Here is an 18438-nt window from a genome sequence, read left to right on the forward strand (position 1 = left end):
ATACTAATTAAATGGGATAAATGGTAGTTAATGGTAAAATTCCATTCAGGCACATGATCTGTCTGGTTTTAATGGATTTTCATTCGGTTTGGCTACGAGTCCCCCTTCTATATTGTTTGATTCGGCTCTTTATGTATTTTCAGATTCACAGCTCTTTAAATCATTCCTGGCTCCATTTGAAATGTATGAAACTTTTTCTTGATGTTACACATTCTTAAAAAGAATTGTCTATTTTGTCTGAGGAAATAACAAGAGCCAGTAAAGTTAGTTCAAGGAACTTGAGAGACAGAAAGAGATGCCTCAAGAATCCTAAAGGTGGTGGGGATGTTACTTCTTCCCGAATTAATGTTTTAGGTTTAACTGAGTTTCAATGGAAATTCCTGTTTACTTCTTTAAGCATTGGCCAAATGATTCCAACACAGATTGGGAAGCAGAAACACATTAGACTAGATAAGATAAATGAGAAAAGACTAGTTTGACCAAATAGCAGAACATGGCACAAAGCTACAGTAATGAAATAGTATGGTGTATAGGCACGCACCTGTTGAGAAAAAAAGTGAAAGCAGATGCACTAATTGTATTTCTATGTAAGAGTGTAGTCATTATGAAGAAGTTACTTTTAAAAATCAGCGGTGGGGGGTGCCTGGGGAGCACAGTCAGGTAAGCTTCGGACTCTTGATTTTGGTTCAGGTCATAATCTCAGAGTCATGAGATCGAGCCTCCAGTTGGGCTTTGCACTGAGCATGGAGCCTGCTTGAGATTCTTTCTGGCCCACTCCCTCTGCCCCTTCCCCACCCCACCCCTGCTCATTCTCTCTCTCTTAAAAAAAAAATTGAATAAATAAATAAAAATCAGTGAGAATTATCTCCTGATTGACAATGAGACATTTGTCCAGCTCTTGTTTAAAATATAATCTTTGGGCAGCCCAGATGGCTCAGCGGTTTAGCACCACCTTCAGCCCAGGATGTGATCCTGGAGACCCGGGATCGAGTCCCACGTCAGGTTCCCTGCGTGGAGCCTGCTTCTCCCTCTGCCTGTGTCTCTGCCTCCCTCTCTCTCTCTGTGTGTGTCTCATGAATAAATAAATAAAGTCTTTAAAAAATAAATAAATAAATAAAATAAAAATAAAAAATAATCTTTATGTAGTCCTTACCTTACATTGTATACCAAGAGAAGCTCCGAATAAACTAATAGTTTTAAATTTGAAAATCAAATCTTAAAGAGTTGCCAGTTTGGGGAGTCTTGAATTTTTAACAGTGAGTATAAAGGTCCTGGGGCATAAAATGGGACTCCTTTTAGGATCAGATGTTCAGGAAGTTCCCGTGCCTTTCTGAGTCTAACTCGATGCCTTTTACATGCTGGGAGGAATGACCTGTTTTCTTCAGGGAGAAGCAGTCGTGTACAGCAAAGCCAGCTCGCTCATGTCAATTGCCAGAGAGCAGAGGTGCAGCAACTCTCTTCACCCTAGAATGGAAGCAAGGACCAGGGGCCCACATCTCTACAGGAACCCAAGCTCGGACCCCTAAACAGAGGGCCCCCACTGGTTTCACAATGGAAGCCAAGGCAGGGAGGCTTTGTTGAATGCAGGAGGTACTCTGTGGCAAGTAGGCTTTGAGCACCTACTGCATGCCTTCCCTGGGCTAGCACTGGTCCCTGTCTTCCAGACCTTGTGGTCTAGTAAGAGTGACCGCAGTTAACAGCTAATTCTACAGATAGCTAGTTACTCATAATAGTTCTGGAGTATTTTAAGAGCACATAATGAAGGATGGAAATTAGTCTGAGGAATCAGGGAATACCCCCCTGTGGAGGTGACCTGTTAGCCATGCTAAGAAGGATGAGCAAGCTAAGGGTGATCCAGACAGGAATAGATTTGGAAGGCTGAAGGTCCTAGTGTGGAACCCTGGGAGCCCACTAGCCTGGCTGAGGGGCCAGGTGCACGCAGGCGTGTGTGAGGAGGAGTGCTGGGCTCAGTACCTATTGAGATACGGATACGTGATGAATGAATGGGAAGTGGTTACTCATCTGCCCCCAGCCTTTTCCCTGTCTCTCATAGTCGAAGTTACGACTTCCCTGAGCTTCAGTAAAGAAATAATTGTTGGTTAGAAATGTTGTCATGGTGAGGCTGTGAGTCCTTGGGTCCTAACCTTCCCTGGGCCACCCCCTACCACTGACATCCTTGCTGCTTCTTGTCTTTGTCCCATGTAGCTCTGTTGAGGCTGCCACTAAGCAGAACCCTCAGACCTCAACTGGCTTCCCTCATGTCACAGAGCCTTTCCTCCTCCTCCTCTAGGCAAACAGAGAGCCCTTTATTTGGAATTGATGGTGTCAGCCCAGCTTCCACTAAGGCAGAGGCTGTGCAAGCCAGTGAGGAGAGCTTGGGACTTTAGAACCAGGTCGAGACTCTTCACCCCATGAGCTCTGTGACTTGGGCAAGTGCCAACAGCTCTGTCCTTCAGTTACTCAATCCTCAGAGAGAGGTATGGGAAACTCCCACTTCATGGGGTTGTTGAGGATCAATGAAATCTTATTGTGCCCCACCAGTGCTGTATTTCCTCAAATCCTAGGTGCTGTGGGTAGTAAAATACATGTTTGTACAGACATTCAGAAAGAAAAACGCAGATGCTGTTAATTAAACTGTACTAAAGCTTTCTTACTACAGTGACTGTGAGATAGAGCTACTCTCAGAGATGGTAAGGTGCGAAAAAAATGTACGTCTTCCTATCAATAAAATACAGTAGTAGATACTCAAACTGGGAGCTCTTATCAGTAAAGGAATGGGGAGCCCTAGGCATTCCCACCCGAGCAGGTGCCCAGCACCCTTTCACGGGGGATCCCTTCCTACCAGTGGCCAGGAATACAGCCAGACCTGCAGGTATGGCTTATACTGTAGCACCTGCCGCCTGCTGCTCCATTCAGACCCTTGGCCCAAGGAGTTGGATCATATTTGAGTTTCTGCCTCCCAACAAAGATCTGGGCTCTGGGCTCCAGGCCTCATTAGGCCCTAGTCCTCCTGAGCTGCCAGTCAGTGTGGTGAGGGCCTCCAGGTACCTGCTGAGACAGGCCTCCTGAGAGCTGCCAAAATGTGCCCTCCACCAGGAACCAGCTCAGCCCGAGGTCCAGGCAGAAGGGGTGAAGTGGACACAGCACCCAGGGAACAAACACACAGTCTCATGGCCTGATTTACCTCTGGCCTCCTCAGCCAGACTGGAGTCTCCGGTGAGCCTTTCATGCACTCACTGGACACTCCCAGGGCTACCCTCGGCTTCTGCCATTGGAATAGCCTGGCATCCCAGACCTTTGGGCAAGGAAAGTACCATCTGTGGTGCCGTGACTGAAGCCCTTGCTTCTTGCTTCTTCCCTCGAAAGTGGTGGCATCAGGTGGCATCTGATTCTTTGCTAGGGTGGGATGGCCTGACATGTCCCCAAAAGTTACCTGGGTCACCCCTCCAGTGCATACCTGTCCTGGAATCACCACCATCACCCATCACATGTCCACATCATCACCACAGTCATCATCAGCCACAATTTGGTTGATGAGCTCGGCGCGGGCAGAAAAACGTTTATTAAAAGTTCGTTAATGAAATGAGATTTTAGGGATATAAACTGTTGTTGGAAGAGCAGAAAATTATGTAACACTTGGACAGATCTTCAGAAACATGACTAAACCATTAAAACTTTAAATCCATTCATTCTGCAAATATTTCCAGAGTACCTAAGGGCCAGGTACTGTTCTGGGTGCTGAGGATTCAGCGGAGCCTGAGGTCCCTGATCTTAGGGAGCCAACATTCTAGTGGGACAACAGATATGCTGGTCTATAAATGACATGGAAACTGTGAAACGAATTTTTAAATATCCTTTAAGATTTCCTCCATTCTTTGGGAGGTCTGGTCAAAGGGAGGCTGACAAGCGTATGGTTACAGTTATTCTTCCTTGATCTCTCTTGATGGAGCCGCATCAGGCCTTGGCAGGAAACCTACAGCTGTTTTGGTTTTAGCTTTCACGGCCTTTGACAGAGTCACAGAATAATCAGCCCGATGAGAATCCCTTAAGAAGAATGTAGGAGAGAAGAGGAGGGGTCATCCTCAGATCAGCTCTCCCTGCCTTCGAGCTGGACAAAACCAAAATCAACTAAGACCCTCGGAAAGGTCTTCTTGCAGCCCTTCCGACTTTGTTCTGCTGCCTCACGGCGGCCAAGAGGGGCCCAGAGTGAGCCAGCTCTGTGCACTAGAATCTCTGAGTTTTCTTCATGAAAGTGGACTTAATAAAAGCAAACCTGATTATTGTTGATATATTTTATTCTTTTTGGCCTACTCTGCCCTCAGCCATGTAACCCTACTGCCTCTAACTGTCTTAACCTCACTGGGCACACACTATTGAACGTGCTGGATACCACTGGTTAGAGAAATGCCTCATTGCTGAGGCCATGAAGGAAAGCTTCCCCTGCAGGCCTGGAAATAGTGGGACTCTGTAGACCAGCTGAAGAAAGCCTGAGGCATTCTTGCTAGCGCTCATACTGAGAAGTCCCTGTGAAGTCTTGACCCAGTGTTCCCCGACATTAAGCCCCTCTGAAATGAAAGGGAAAAAAAATCACCCAGAAGCGATGAGGAGCTCTAATCTGCGGGTGTGCACTAACAGATCAAAAGGAGATTGGCTGGAATTTAGAGCTGCATGTCTAGACTCATTTGTAATTTCAACTGGGATTTGTCTTTCCCCAAAATATCTGTTGAGGTCATTCCCAAGGAGGTCTCCATTTGTTCAGCTGTTTCCTGGTGGACGGAGGAAGCTCAAAATTCAGCTCTCCATTTTCCTTCTAGAACAACACAGTACCCCAGAACTTTCTGTGAGGATGGGAAGGGCCTGTATCTGCACCGCCCAAGATGGTGGCCATGAGCTAATGTGGCTACTGAGCATTTAAGATGTGGCTCATACAACTGAGGAACTGAAGTTTTCATCATAATTCGGACTTAAATTTAAATTGGACAGCATAGGCCTAAAGATGCTCCTGTGGCTCGGGATGACTCTGGAGGTTGAGTATCTGGGTGGACTTTGGCCTTCACCTCCCGGCCTGGGAAGGGCTCTCTGTCCAGAGAGGGCTCACCTGTCCAGTTGTTGACCTGGTTGCGTACCTCATGGAGCCAATGTGGTGCCCCGATTAATGTTCTACATACCACGTGCCACATATGTCACACTTTGGCAGATCCCTGGATAAACAGCCCTTGTCTCTTGTCCTTTCAAGTCAGGGGCCTGGTGGGACCAGTTTTCCGTGACTGAGTAGCTGAGTCACAGAGCCCGAGAGAGGATGAGTCATGTGCCCACCTAGAGTACAAACATCTTCCAGGGTTAGAGCAAACGTCTTCCAGAGTTAGAGCAAAGATCGAGAACCACAATTCTGAGAACTCTGCCAGCAGCCCCAGAAGGGGGCCCTGAAGCGATCCGACCGGCAAATTCAAATTCTGTTGTTGATTGCTGGCTTTCTTTTTTTTACCCCCCCCCAATGGAAAGCAAGAAGGGTGGTCATCCAGGCAGCAGGCTTAGTTTTTCCTTTAGTGACAAGAGATAATTACTGTGGGATTGATCAGGCATCCAGAGTACTGGAGCACATAAATTGTGCAGTGGCCAGTGCGGGAGGGGCCCAGCTACTAATGGAAGTGGTGGCTGGGTCATCTCGCTGTAATATGGCTTGATGGAGCATCCACATCGGTCTGCTGTAATGTGCTATTGATATGCAGCCAGCCAATTTCCCCGTGTGGCTGGGGCTGTGAGCCGCTCGAGCAGAGCTGGGCTGCACAGCAGTAAATGAAGAGGAAAATTGAAGTAATGTTGTATTATAAATTTATGATTTCATCTGCCTGACCCAGAGGATGTTGGTGATGGGGGGTGGCGATAAGATCCCCCACTCTGGCAGATGCCAAATTCTCGTCTTTGTCGTGCAGGAGACAATATTGATGTGTCCAGGAAGATTGGGGTAAGGCCCCAAATCGGGGTGAACTCGACCATGCTTGTCTTCCTTCTTGTTGAAGACCGTCCAGTATGCCAGGAAGAAAGCAGATAAGAAGTGGTAGTGGTGGCCCGAGTCAGGGAGGGATGGGGCATCCCACCCCCCTCCACCCCACCCACCCTGAGGGAGTCTGAAGGTGACACGTGGGCCTGCAGTTCTGTTCTCAGATTAAAATATTTCAGACCCCTAGTGCCAAAGATAGAAGCAACGGAGTCATTTTTCATCAGGAATGGCCCTAGGCAGTGGTGATTTGGCTGTTTGCATATAATCTGTTTATCAATATTGTTGAAATAATGGTTTAAGAAACCTAGTCATGAAAGATCTGATTTGATAGCAGGTGATTAATTCGAAGGAGAACTGAGCTGGCCAGCCATGAAATAAATACCAGGGAAGAAGCCAGTGTGTGTGTGTGTGTGTGTGTGTGTGTGTGTGTGTCCACTTAAGGCATCAACTCTCCCCCACTTAAGGCATGGGCTCCCCCCTCCCTCCACTTCCTCTCTGTCCCTCAGTCCCTCTCTTTCCCCACCCGGTGCCAGAGCTCAGCGTCACACTTGGAGCTTTGAGCAGTCAGCTCAAAGCTTCCCGGTCAGCCTGCTGGTCTGGGCAGCCCTCTGCCAATGAGGCACCAAGCACCGGGAAATACACACACCAGGAAAGGGCAGGCATGAGGCCCTTTTGAGGTAGAAACAGGTCAGTTGGCCAGTGAGTCGTGACTGCACATCTGGAAAGGCTCTGGCTAAAAGCAGGAGACTGTAAGGGAGCCCCGGCTGGTCTCCATTGAGGGTTGGGCCCTTCCCTGCTGCAAGGGACCCACTGAGCTTTGTACAGATGGCAAAGCTCAGGCTGTCAGAAGACAAGGAAGACCTCCCCAAGAGCATGGCCTGGCCCCCAAGTCTCCTGACGCCCACAAGAGCAAGCCTCTCTTCTGGGTCTGATGACAGACCCACTGGTCAAGCAGAAGCTGTGACACCAACAAGCATGGGGAAGTGAGAAAAGGTGGGTCCCATCTCTAGGCCTCTGAGGCATAAAAGCTCTGTGAACAGGCAGCAGGAAGACCTATTAGCTCCAACTCAAGCTGTCAGAGTGCACCCAAGATGGAGCTTTGTGAATGATTCTGTTCCTGTGGCCATCACTGCCCATCAGAAAATGCTTGTGACATATCCAAATGTACTCGGGATGTGGATGATGAGGCCCCAGAGCCTGTACTTGGGGGTGTTTCAGTTGCTGTATCAGACTGCAGAGACACAGGTGGAGAACTGTCAATGCTGCCTTCATGGCTGAGGGCATGGAGACTGTTAGAAACCCCACCCATCAAAGCAACCTTCTACCAGCATCTTGATGGCAAGCAGCAGAAACAATTTCAGCAGCTGTAAGCAAAAAATGATATCATTGGAAGGGGCTCATCAGCGCACAGAAATGACAGGAAGACTGGAGAATTGGCAGTAACTGGGGAGGTGGATGGTCAGGCACAGCCACGACCAAGGAACAACCCAGGAATGACCTGGGGGCGGGGGGGTCACTGTCCCCACCACTGGGTTCTGGAGACACCAGAATAAATTCTGAATCACTGCCTCCTCCTCTGCCCTACTAGCCCCAGAAATGGATCCAAGGAAGACTTCCATGGGCCAAACCCAGGTTCATAACATGCTTCCTACTGCCTAGTTCAGAGAGAGGGGCTCTTTTCTGCTTCCATGATGGGAGGCAGGCCTCTCTCTAAGACTCAAACACAGAGAAGGGGTTCAGGTGGTGGGCAGCCAGAAAACAACCACAGACCTCAGAGGCCAAAGAAAAAGTCAAGCTGTAGATAGTAGTTGGGTGGTGGTGGTGGTAGGTTGGCCATGGTGGTATTTGAAGAGCATGAGTGTATTGGAATTCCCATACATTGAGTGGGGGGAGGCAAGGTGAGCCTGGTGACATAGGAATAGGGCATAGCCATGGGTCTTCTGTAGCTGGCGGAATCAGTCCATGAGGGCTACATGCCAGTCTTTTCTGTTACTGGAGTCAAGAGGCAGAGACATAGTGAAGTAGCCTGAGCACGCACAATGCAGGGTTGAGAGCCAAATGACTGCTCACTAGGGGTTTCATAATAGACCCCAGAGGGTCACACCAGCACCAGAACATGCCAGTGGTTTCCTCTGCACCTCATGCCTAGCCCAGCAGCAATTTCCACAGGCACCCCTCAACTAACTGATCACCTCCTGGGTTATCTGCTAGATCATGTGGAAAATACGCTTGCTGTGAAGTGCCCGCTAAAACACGTGGCATGAGGCTTCTGGGTTTGGGCCATGCTTCCCGGTGCACATTTTAACAACCAGTCTCTCACAATTCTGGGCTGGGAGGAGGGAGGCTTGGGAAGATGCTGGCACCCTGTGGAGTATCTGTGCTTGGATGCAGGCCCCTGGGACCCTGCTTCTCCCAGACCAGAGCTCATTAAGCCCAGTGATTTTCCAGAAGCATAGGGTCAGCCCTGAGTTTTGCCCCTAAACCTGACCCCTAAGTACTCATGCTTTGTCTGACACTGGCACTGCTGTCTGCTCCTTGGGAGGAGGCATTACAAGGACTTTAATCTTCTACTGTCAATAGCTTTAAGGTAAAGTACATTCAGGGTAAGCTCTCCAAATGTCAGAGCCAGGCGCAGGCCCTCTGTTTGGTGCTAATGCGTGGCATTTACTCTGCAGGTTCCAGAAAGTGCGTGGGCTTTGGGGGTCTCTCTGCCCAAATACAGGTTAATTACCAGCAAGCTGACAGCAGTGCCCCCAAGCCGCAGTAGAGAAGGGACCCATGCCCTGGGTAAAGACCCTCATGGGAGACCAATCATGTTGTGCAAGAAAATGACCCAGGCTGTCCTCATTTCCACCCTCCCTGAGATTTCACCCCAGACCTGAGGCAGCTGTACTAACACCATCGTGTTCTTTCTCTCTGTGTTCAAGGCTACCCCAACTTTGTGGCAACCTATGGCCGCGGCTACCCTGGATTTGCTCCTAGCTATGGTTATCAGTTCCCAGGTGAGTTTGTCTCCCGGGGCTTTGGAAACATGGGAGATGGACTGCATAGGAGGGGAGGTGGGAGGATCCCTAAAGAGAACACAGTTCATACACATATCGGTTCAGGAAATGACCTGTGGGTGCTGAAGTTCACATCCACTGAGCTCCAGGGGGAGGATGCAGCTCGATGTCTGGTTAACCCAAGGACAGCCTCAGAGCTAGGTATCTGAGAGTGGCAGCTTTCTGGGGAAAGGGAAAGAGCTGATCAGGACCCTCTCTCTGCCCACCCTCTTTGTCTGGAGCTGGTTACAGGTTCTTTCTCTGGATTGGACTCCTACCCTGGGCCTCCATCATCTCCTGTCTCCCTCCCTCTCTCCTACCTTCCTTCTTCCCTCCCCTCCTCCAGCTCCACCTGGCGGTCCTGGCTTCGATGCCCTTCTGTGTGTAGCTGTGGTGTGCTGTTGGGGTTGGGCTTTGCTATCCTGGGTAGGGGTGTGCACATTTATCCTCTCCTGTGTGTAGGCATCAGAGCCTTGAGGCAGAGCCCACAATGATGCCCGCTTATGTGCCCAGGCTACCACAGCTCCCATGTAACTGGGAGGCTGGCACCCCCACCCCAGACGGGCAGCAAGGGCAGGCATGGTCTTACAGGGGTGGCAGGGGATGGTGCTGAAGGAAGCCATGTCGATAGGGCTTCACTTGTCCCCTGAAGGGGTGAGCCAGCCTTTCCCAGGCACGGGGTATAGATAAGAATATATAGGGGTGCTTGGTGGTGTCTGTGGACAGAGGACAGCTGGAGTTTCTAGAGAAGGCATTAGGAATGGAGTCTTGTCCTCTTGGGTTCTCTGCTGAGGCAAGAGGCTCCCTCAGGAGCTGAGCTTGCAGCAGTCTCACTTTTTGTTGGTCACCCTGCCTGGACCCAGAGGCCTTGGAAGCATAGGGATGGCCTTAGAGGATCATGTCCTGAAGCCAGGGAGGAGGGCAGGGGAGAAGTGTGTGAGGGTCTCACCCAGTGTTTATCTACCTCCAGCTGAGCTTTGGGGTGGGGAAGAGTGTTTCAGAGGAGATCAGGAAGCATTTGGGGCCCTTAGAGCCATGCCCTGTGGGGACAGATCCTCAATCAGCGACAGAGGCCCTAGGCTCTTGCCCGTGGCCACAGCAGGTCACTCAGCATCTCTGGGCCTCATTTCTGTCTTCTGTAAACAAAGGGCTGGGGCAGGATAGTCCCTGGGGTCTGTGTAGGGGTGGCAGGGGTAGGGGAGGCAGGTGCAGTAGCAGAAGCTCCAGATGGAGGAGTGTGAGCATGGGAGACGTCCCCATGAGTGTCCCCTGGGGCCGGTTTCTGCACCAGGGTGGGCCCTCTGCTCCTCTACGGCAGCTGGCTGCTTTGGGGTGGCAGTGGGCCTCTCCAGGCAGGACAGGCGGCACTACAGCCAGAGCAGTCTGCACCTCATTAGATACTCCCTTCTCCAGATGGGAACCCTGAGGCCTAGAGACGTAGAAAACCCTGTTCAGGGGTTCATTAGCAGCAAGGAGCAGGGCTAGGATTCAGACTTAGGTGGTCTGGGTATTAACTGCCACATTCCTCCCTCTCTAGCATCCGTCTGTCCAGTAGGTGACACTAACCACACACAGCTAACATAATTTAGATTTAAAATAAAATTAAGTATAATGAAAATTCTTGGTCACACTATCCACGCTTCACTTACTCAACAGCCACATGTGGCCAGTGGCTACTGGTTAGCACAGCATATAGAATGTCTCCATCGCCACAGTAGGTTCTGTTGGATGGCACCATTCCGGAGCATAAAGAAAGAGGTTGGGGTGGAGTACATGACCCCCACACATGTATATACAGGCCTACACACTGTCCCTCCCGGGGAGACCTGGCATGTCATCATCCCTATTCATTTCTTGCCCATCCTCCTCAGCCCAAGAGCTGGTGGCATTTCAAGAAAGCCTTTCGTCTCCTCCTCTCCCCTGGCTTCCTCACCAGGGTATCAGAGAGACATAGGCTTCCATCCTGGCCCACTGAGAGCGCCATGCTGCTCTGCACACCTGGCACACAGTCAGGTTGCCAGTGCCCCCTCAGTGCGGTACAAGTCTCAGGCAGGGAGAGTTGGGGGATCCTAACATGGAATAATTTGGGGGTGACAGAGTAGATCCCATGCTAAGGGCTCTGTGTCCTTGGATCTGCCCTCAACAGACACATGTATGCAAGACAGAGCTCCAAGTGACCAACCGAGACTGGGGAGGATGAGATAGAGTCTCCCAGCTGTGCCCAGCCAGCCCTTCACCATAAACCAAAGAGTGTGAGGGACCTGTAGTGGACTAGGAGTGACAGTGTCCAGGGCAGGTTTGTCATAGTCACTAGCTCCTGCAGCTTAACACAGTCAGCTGGGTTTGATGAGGGCAGAAATCGGGCATTAAAATGTCTGGACAAAGGCTCCGTGGCCCATGGGACATGGCTCTTCTCTCCTCCCCCAGCCTTCAGACTCTCCATTCCCCATCCTTCCACCTCACAACCTGGACTTCTCTTGTGTGTCCTCACCGATGGCCACAAAGAGGCCATCAGTGGCCACAAGAGTGAGGCCACCTGCTGTCGGGGAAAGTCAGTGTGTGGAGCTGCCCCAGGCCAGGAAGTGGTGGCCCAGTGGCTGGACCTGGCAGCACACATGGCCCCAGGAGGAGGCAGGCTGGCCTCAGAGTTCAGACACCTGGACGAGCTGCCTCTTGTGGGACAGCTGCTCTGTTTGCTGTCCCTGAGCAGCCTAGTTAGTCCTCTGTGGTGTTCCAGTCAAGAGCTCATGACATGGTGGCTCCTCTCAAAAATCAGACTTGACCCTGCCTGGAGCTTCCACCCCAGGGTGAGCTCTCTGAGTCAGGAGAGCTCTGGAACATTCTGACATCTGTCTCTTGCCCCATGCCAATAAGAAGTGCCTTAGAGGGTCTGGTAAGGAGGTTGGGGTGCAGAGAGACGGCCCAGAGGAGGGCGGCCCAGATCTGCCCTCTGTTCACCCCTGTCTGATTGACTCCGTTGACTCCTCCCCACACCCTGGGATCCTGTGAGTCAGTGACATCAGCACCACTGCCACCACCAAACTGCCCTGAGGTCTCTGCTTTGTGATCTTTCTTTCCCATGTCTTTCTCACCCACCTCCCACCTGCAGTCTCACAGTGCATGTGGACGCCACACTCTCCCAGCCCTTTTCTGGACCCTTCCCAGTGGGGCAGTGGGCACCAGCCTGAGAAAGGATAGGACACCCCGGCCCCTGGGAGCTGCTGAGGCTCTTCATCCTGTGTGTGTTCACTTATAGACCATGGGTCTGGGGGTCCCTGTCAGGACAGAGGGCCTTGCGTTTCACCTGAATGGGCCCTTTCTGACTACCCACCTCCTCCCCTGTGCTGGGGTACCCAGTGTCCCTCAGCAGAGCCCCAAGTGCCTCTGTGGCCTGGCCCTGTGGCGGACCTTCCCAGGTCACATGGCGGCTGCGAAGCAGCACCTGCCTCTGCCCGCCTTTAGGATTCTGCACGATTAAATGAGGTACTCCGATAAATGGGCTCGACACCTATGGATAATTAATTATTAGAGTGAGGAGTAGGTCTTCTCTAGAAAGATGGAGGGTTGACCCCCCATTCTGGAAGTAGCTCCTCCTTCCCAGGCCCAGAGGTCCACAGCGGGGGCGGGGGGGCACCCCGGGCACCCCCACCCCAACTCCCCACTCCCCAGGATGAATACCAGGGCTCAGGACATTATGATCCTCACCAGTGGCCTCCCCTCTTTCCTCTTCTTTTCCTCCCTCTGGACTCATTTCAGTTTAATCTGTTAATTTCTGTTCTTATTTCACTTTGCAGACTACTTGCCGATTTCACAAGACATAATTTTTATCAACTAGCTCTTAAGAGAGGCATAGCAAATTGGGGTTTGCTACCATAACTAGAGAGAGGACACAGTCCCGGCCGGGGCCACCCCAGCTGCTGTCAGTGCCCACTGAGACTGTTCTAGCTGCCTGTTTGAACGAATGTTCTTTTTCTCATTTTTAATTCTTGGAAAAGACTCGTCCTCATTGCTTCATTCAGTTTAAAAAAAAATTTTTTTTTTCCTTCTGCCATCCCCTCCCATTTTGCTTCTTGGACACACTGTGAATACCCCCTCCCCACTCCGCTGCACCCCAATCCCCACCTGGAATGTAACGGGGCCAGAGGGAAACTTCTCACAAACTTCAGAGAGCCTCCTCAGGGGATCCAGGAAACGGGCATCAAATTATTTTAAATATTAACCAAATAGGCTTCTTGGGGCATTTTATGAGGTGAGCTTTTTGTGCTGGTGGCCCACAGGAATTGGGGATGTGCGACTTAGAGCACCTGTGTCCTGTGGTGGATGGTACCAACAATGCACACACACACATACACGCACACTCTGTTCTGTAAATAGTAATATGAAAAGCTTCATCTGGGAGCAAAACTGTATCTGGAAAACCATCATTATCTGGCTGTCTGTTTTGGGGGCCAGCCCCTCAGTGGCTGTTAACCATAATGATCAGTGCACCTGTCTTTGAGAAGAGGCAGCAAACGCACTGGGGCATTGCCACATTTCAGGCATTGTGGGCACTGACCCACAGCAGGCCCCTCCTCCCCCAGCACCCCCACCCGCACCTCCCTGTCCTTGCTGGCCTTGGATTTGCTACTGGCGTCAGGGCCTCTTGGCCCCCAGGGCAGGAGGGACAGAACCCAGAGGCCTGTCCTGATCAGATTGGCACTCCTGATGACCACTCCGAGTAGGGCTTGCCTTCCCCACGATCCCGACCCCCTCCACGTCCCTGTTTGAAATATCCCCACTCTCTTGGATTAATGAAGTATAGCTCAGCAGGACCCTCAAGGGCCACCCCTTTGTTTACGCTCCTAGTTTGTGAGAAGTGACCCGCATGCTTCCACTGGACGCATTTGATGTGAGCAGATCCATCTGTTGGAACATCACTGTCCTTGAGACCCAACCTGTATGGTTTTGCTCATCTCATTAAAGATGCTTTATGTAATAATTGGTTAGTTTCCTGTTATTTTCCTGCAGGCTTTTTCATGAGTGCTGGGTTTTTGTTGTTGTTGTTTTTTTGTTTTTTTGTTTTTTTGTTTTATTAACAATTCTGTATGGCTCCCCCCTCCTCCCCGCTTTATTTTGTTCTGCTATGAATTGCTTTGCTTTGGTGAACGTGTCCTAGTATGCTTGCCTCACCAATGTTTTAGCGATTGTGAATTTTCTTCATCTCTGTAAAGAGTTCATCTGTGCTTCTCCCTAATGACGTTTTATTTTTTCCCCCTGTAAGCAACTGAGGTAGAAAAATAAATTGTTTACCACGGACATGCTGTGTGCTGCCATCTCTTAGCCTGACAGTGTCCTGTTCTCGCTCCGGGGGAGGTGAATGCACTAAATAACCGGTACCAGTGACAGCCCCGGTGCAGTTTCTGAAAGCATGTGGACTCCCCCTGGCTGCCGCCTATCCCCAGCCCTCCCCGCTTCCTCGTGTCCCCTGCACTTGCTCGGGCTGGTCCTGTCCTTGAGCAGAGGGGTAGAGCATCTGCACGCAGCAGCTGCACGGTTTGCCCCCATGCCCCTTCTCTGCCATCACTCTTGCCCTCCAGAAAAAATGCCACTGGAACATCTGGAGCCCCTCACATCTGTGCACCAGGTGTGTGTGAGCTCAGGCACATGCTCATGCACACTGGCCTATGTGTGGTGTGCACACAGTTTGCTTTCCTAACTCCTCTAAATGGTGCAGGTTGGAGGAGGCCCCTCCTTTGCTGGACATAAAACTAGAAGGACCTCATTTCCAGCCGCACTTGGCCATGTAGTACCATATGACCCTGAGCAAGTGATTTAGCCCTTCTGGCCCTAGGAGTAATAAGAATAGTGCCTGGTTAGTTGTTAGAATTAAGTAGGATACTGTGTACATGTCAGCATGGCCTTATAAATTGGTAAATGCTGTGCAACTAGAAGCTTTAGAAATCGTGTTCTTATTATGTCACTCTCTGGAGGGGTTGTCTCTTCCTCATCAATCTCAGCAGAGCTGCCTATTGGTGGATCTGCTTAGCAGGGAAAGAAATGATACAGGATCCCCAAGTGAAGCCAGAGAACTGCTGGGACTTCATTACTACCCCCATGCCCCACCCATCCTCCTCCATCCCTCCACATTTACTCATCATCAGGCACTGGATTTGGTGCCAGCTATCTGGACATGAATGAGCCTCCCTCCTTCAAGATGCTCAGAGTCCAGCCAGGGGAGAGAGAACCAGTCATCAAACCCACTGACCATCATGAGACAGGTGCTTAGCTGGAAAGAGGGAATCACTCTTTGCTATGAGGGGTCTATGGTGGCTGTTTGTCCAGCCTACGGTGCTGTCAAGAATGGCCCCTAGAGAAGGTGACATCAGAACTCGTCTTACAAAGCCAAGTAGAATTAGCTATGTAAAGAAGAAAAGGAAATATATCCCAGGCAGAGAAATGACATGCTTAGACACTGAATCAGGTAGTTTTAAGAAAGAAAAAACACAAAAAAAGAAAACACAAAGTAACAATGGCTTAACAAAATAAGAATTTGTTTCTCTCTCTCATGTAAAAGAAGCCTGGATTTGGTTTCATGATATTAGAGGTCTGGTTTCTTTTATCTTAATGTTCTGTTCTCTTCAACATAAATCTCCATCTCATAGTCTAAGGAGGCTGCCAAGCTCCAGCCATTACATACTTATCCCAGAAGAGTACATCTCTTCCCTTTAATAGTACTACTCAGAAGTCAACTGTGGCACTCTGCTTAGACCCCACTGATCAGACTTTAGTCACATGACTAGTTCTAGCTGCAAGGGATCCTTGGAAATGTCTGTATTTCAGGTAACCACATGCCAGCTAAAAACGGGATTCTGTACTAAGGAAGAAAAACGGAGTATAGATGAGATAATAAAAGTAGAATAATATAGGGTATTTAGCAATCTGTTGCAAACCTGAGAAAGGAAGCAGCACAGGTCCCATGGGATTATGCAGATTTCAGAGTATGGGCAGCTTGCAGGAGTGGTTTGGGGTGGGGTGTGCAGGGGGGATAAGGCCAAAGAGGGAGGCAGGGCTGAGTCATGGTGGGCTTGTGAGTCAGATTCAGTAACTCCGATTTGATCCCAAAAGCAAGTGGAAAGCCCTTAAAGGGTTTTAAGTAGAGGATTAGATCTAATGTGATTAGATTTTCAAAGTGAATCAGAGCGGTGGGGGCCGGTGGAGAAAGCACAGGGTGACCCCTGTTCCCTTCCTCCTGTACCTTCACTTCCTCTCCTCTCCCCTCTGCCTCACTCTCTTGGCTCCATTCCTCTCCCTGCCTCAGGCTGGCCAGTGGCCCTGCCGGGGTCCTTCAGCTCTCTTGGGGACCAGCCAGGTTAGTGTCTCATAGCTCAGTGCTCCCACTTCCCTCCTAGGACAGTTGGGGGAGCAGGCAGGCAGTGCACATTCCAGGTGGGGACGCCCTGGGACTCTGGTTCTGGAAGTTCCAGTTTGTGCTTGTACGTCTCTCCAGTGATAGAAAGCAGGTTTCGTCTCGGGTGCTGGTGATGACTGATGGCCACTGGCCTCCTGGAGCACTGGCTTCAGACGACTTTGAGGCCGAGTCCTAGCTCAGCACAAAGAGGGGCTGTGACTGATTAGCGATGCCTGCACGGTTGCTGGATCTGGGACTCAGGCCCCTTCCTTTTGCCTTCCTTGTTTGTCTAATGATGGTTCTTGGGTGCCAGGGGACTTTCAGTCACTCCAGAAGCTGGCGGGGACAGCTCTGGAGGAGAAGCCTCAGTGGGGGCTGCTGTGGGGTATGCTCTGGTCAGGTCTGGCTGGTCTGAGCGAAGACAGAGGCTTAGTGGCCGGTGGTGTCCTGAAGAACGTGGCTTGAGTGTGGAAAGCAGAGTGAAGAGAGCCCAAGTTCCCGGGAGGGGAAGGAGTTTGCTGTAGACCAGATGCCTGGGGAGAGGGCCTTAGCCGTGGGGAGTGAGCTGCTTCCCCAACCAGCTCACGCCCAACCTTATTGGTTGGGTCTGGGTTATGACATCTTGTGAAGTGTTCAGAAATGCCTTTGGCTGCCACCCCACATGCCCGGGATCCTGCCTGGACTGGTCACCTGGACCATTGCGAGGAGCAGTCCCAGAGCCCTTCTGTCCACCCCTTCTTCCTGCCCACCCCACTCGGCAGCAGACGTGATACCAGGATCGGGCCTCTTTTTCGGAGGGAGAAGAGCAAACCTCCCTCCCCAGCCTCTGCCACCTAGTCAGGGGCGGTGATACCGGGGCTGCCGTGGTGGAACTGTAGAACTAGCGGCCAAGATGACCCCTCATTTGGTCATAAATGTAAACACCAGTACTGTCCCCCGCCCCACTGAAGTGTGTCAGGGGCCCTTTCCTCACACCTCTGTCCCGGCGGCGCCCTGGGCCTGGTGGATCCCCAGGCTCTGTCAGCGCAGCCTGGCTCGTTGCTTCCCGTTGGGTTCCAGAACGGGGCCACCCGGAGAGCCGACCTCGAAATGCTAAGACGAGGTGGTCGGCTTCCCGGGTGCACTGCCCGAACCTCACCCCGTGGGCCGGGCGCCCGCAGCTCCATGTTTCGCTTCTGTAGACAAAACACTCCCTCGAAAGGGGCCCCCGGTGACACGTCAGCCCCCGCACATCTGTCCGCTGCCCACCCTGATCCGCACGGCCCTGGCCCTCACGCTGTCCCCAGGGATTACCCTGCACAGATTGGATCCATGGGCAGATTTTAAATCACGAGCCAGCTCCTTCTCCGGCCAGCGGGCCCCTGGCCCTGTGAGTCCTGGGGTTTGTCCTCTTTGTGAATGTGAAAGGCAGGCTCAGTCAGGAACACAGATGTGCTGCTCTGGAAGACGACTGACAGGTGACTGACAGGTGACACCCCGTGGCAGGGCCGCGGGGGGGGGGGGGGGGGGGGGGGGGGGCCGCGGGGCCGGGGGTGCGTGGGCCTCACCACCGCACTCTCCCTCCACTTGGAGAACCAGGAGCTGATGCGATTCCCAGATGAAAGCAGAGCACAGGACCTAATAGGCACTTAATAAATGTTTGCGGAAATGAATTGGAGCGATCTGAATTGACGGGAATTGCGGGTTTCACTTTCGATCAGCTTTCCGTGCCTCTTGAAGCTCCAATGCGTAAATGAAGGGAAATGTAAGCAAAGGCATGCTCGGCTCCCCATGCAAAAGCCTGGAGCACTGCTCTCCCAGGGCATAGTTGAGAGACCCAGCGCTTACCCTCACCTTGCTGGAAGGGTAAGGCCCCTTCTGGGCCTCTGTTTCCCCATCTGTCACATGGGCTCCCTTTCCTCTCAGGTTGTTGACAGGGGCACTGGGATGAGGCATGATACGGTGCTTGGGGGAAGGGGAGGGTCGTGTCTGAGGAGGAGGAGGAGACCCTGCAGGGGCAGGAGCGGCAC

General features: G+C 51.3%; 1 protein-coding gene across 15 annotated transcripts in view; it reads left to right on the top strand.

The window, feature by feature from the left end:
• Positions 1–18438, top strand: part of MSI2 (musashi RNA binding protein 2) — a 388731-nt gene that overhangs the window by 329883 nt on the left and 40410 nt on the right. For 14 of the 15 annotated variants that reach the window (XM_038547828.1, XM_038547829.1, XM_038547833.1 and 11 more), the window contains exon 10: positions 8929–9003. In XM_038547828.1, coding sequence (XP_038403756.1) covers positions 8929–9003 — 75 coding nt within the window. Of the gene's footprint in view, positions 1–8928; positions 9004–12836; positions 14338–18438 lie in introns of those variants that run through there. The other variant, XM_038547843.1, reaches the window with a different exon arrangement.

The sequence above is a fragment of the Canis lupus genome, chromosome 9 (assembly GCF_011100685.1).
Source record: "Canis lupus familiaris isolate Mischka breed German Shepherd chromosome 9, alternate assembly UU_Cfam_GSD_1.0, whole genome shotgun sequence".
Lineage (NCBI taxonomy): Eukaryota > Metazoa > Chordata > Mammalia > Carnivora > Canidae > Canis > Canis lupus.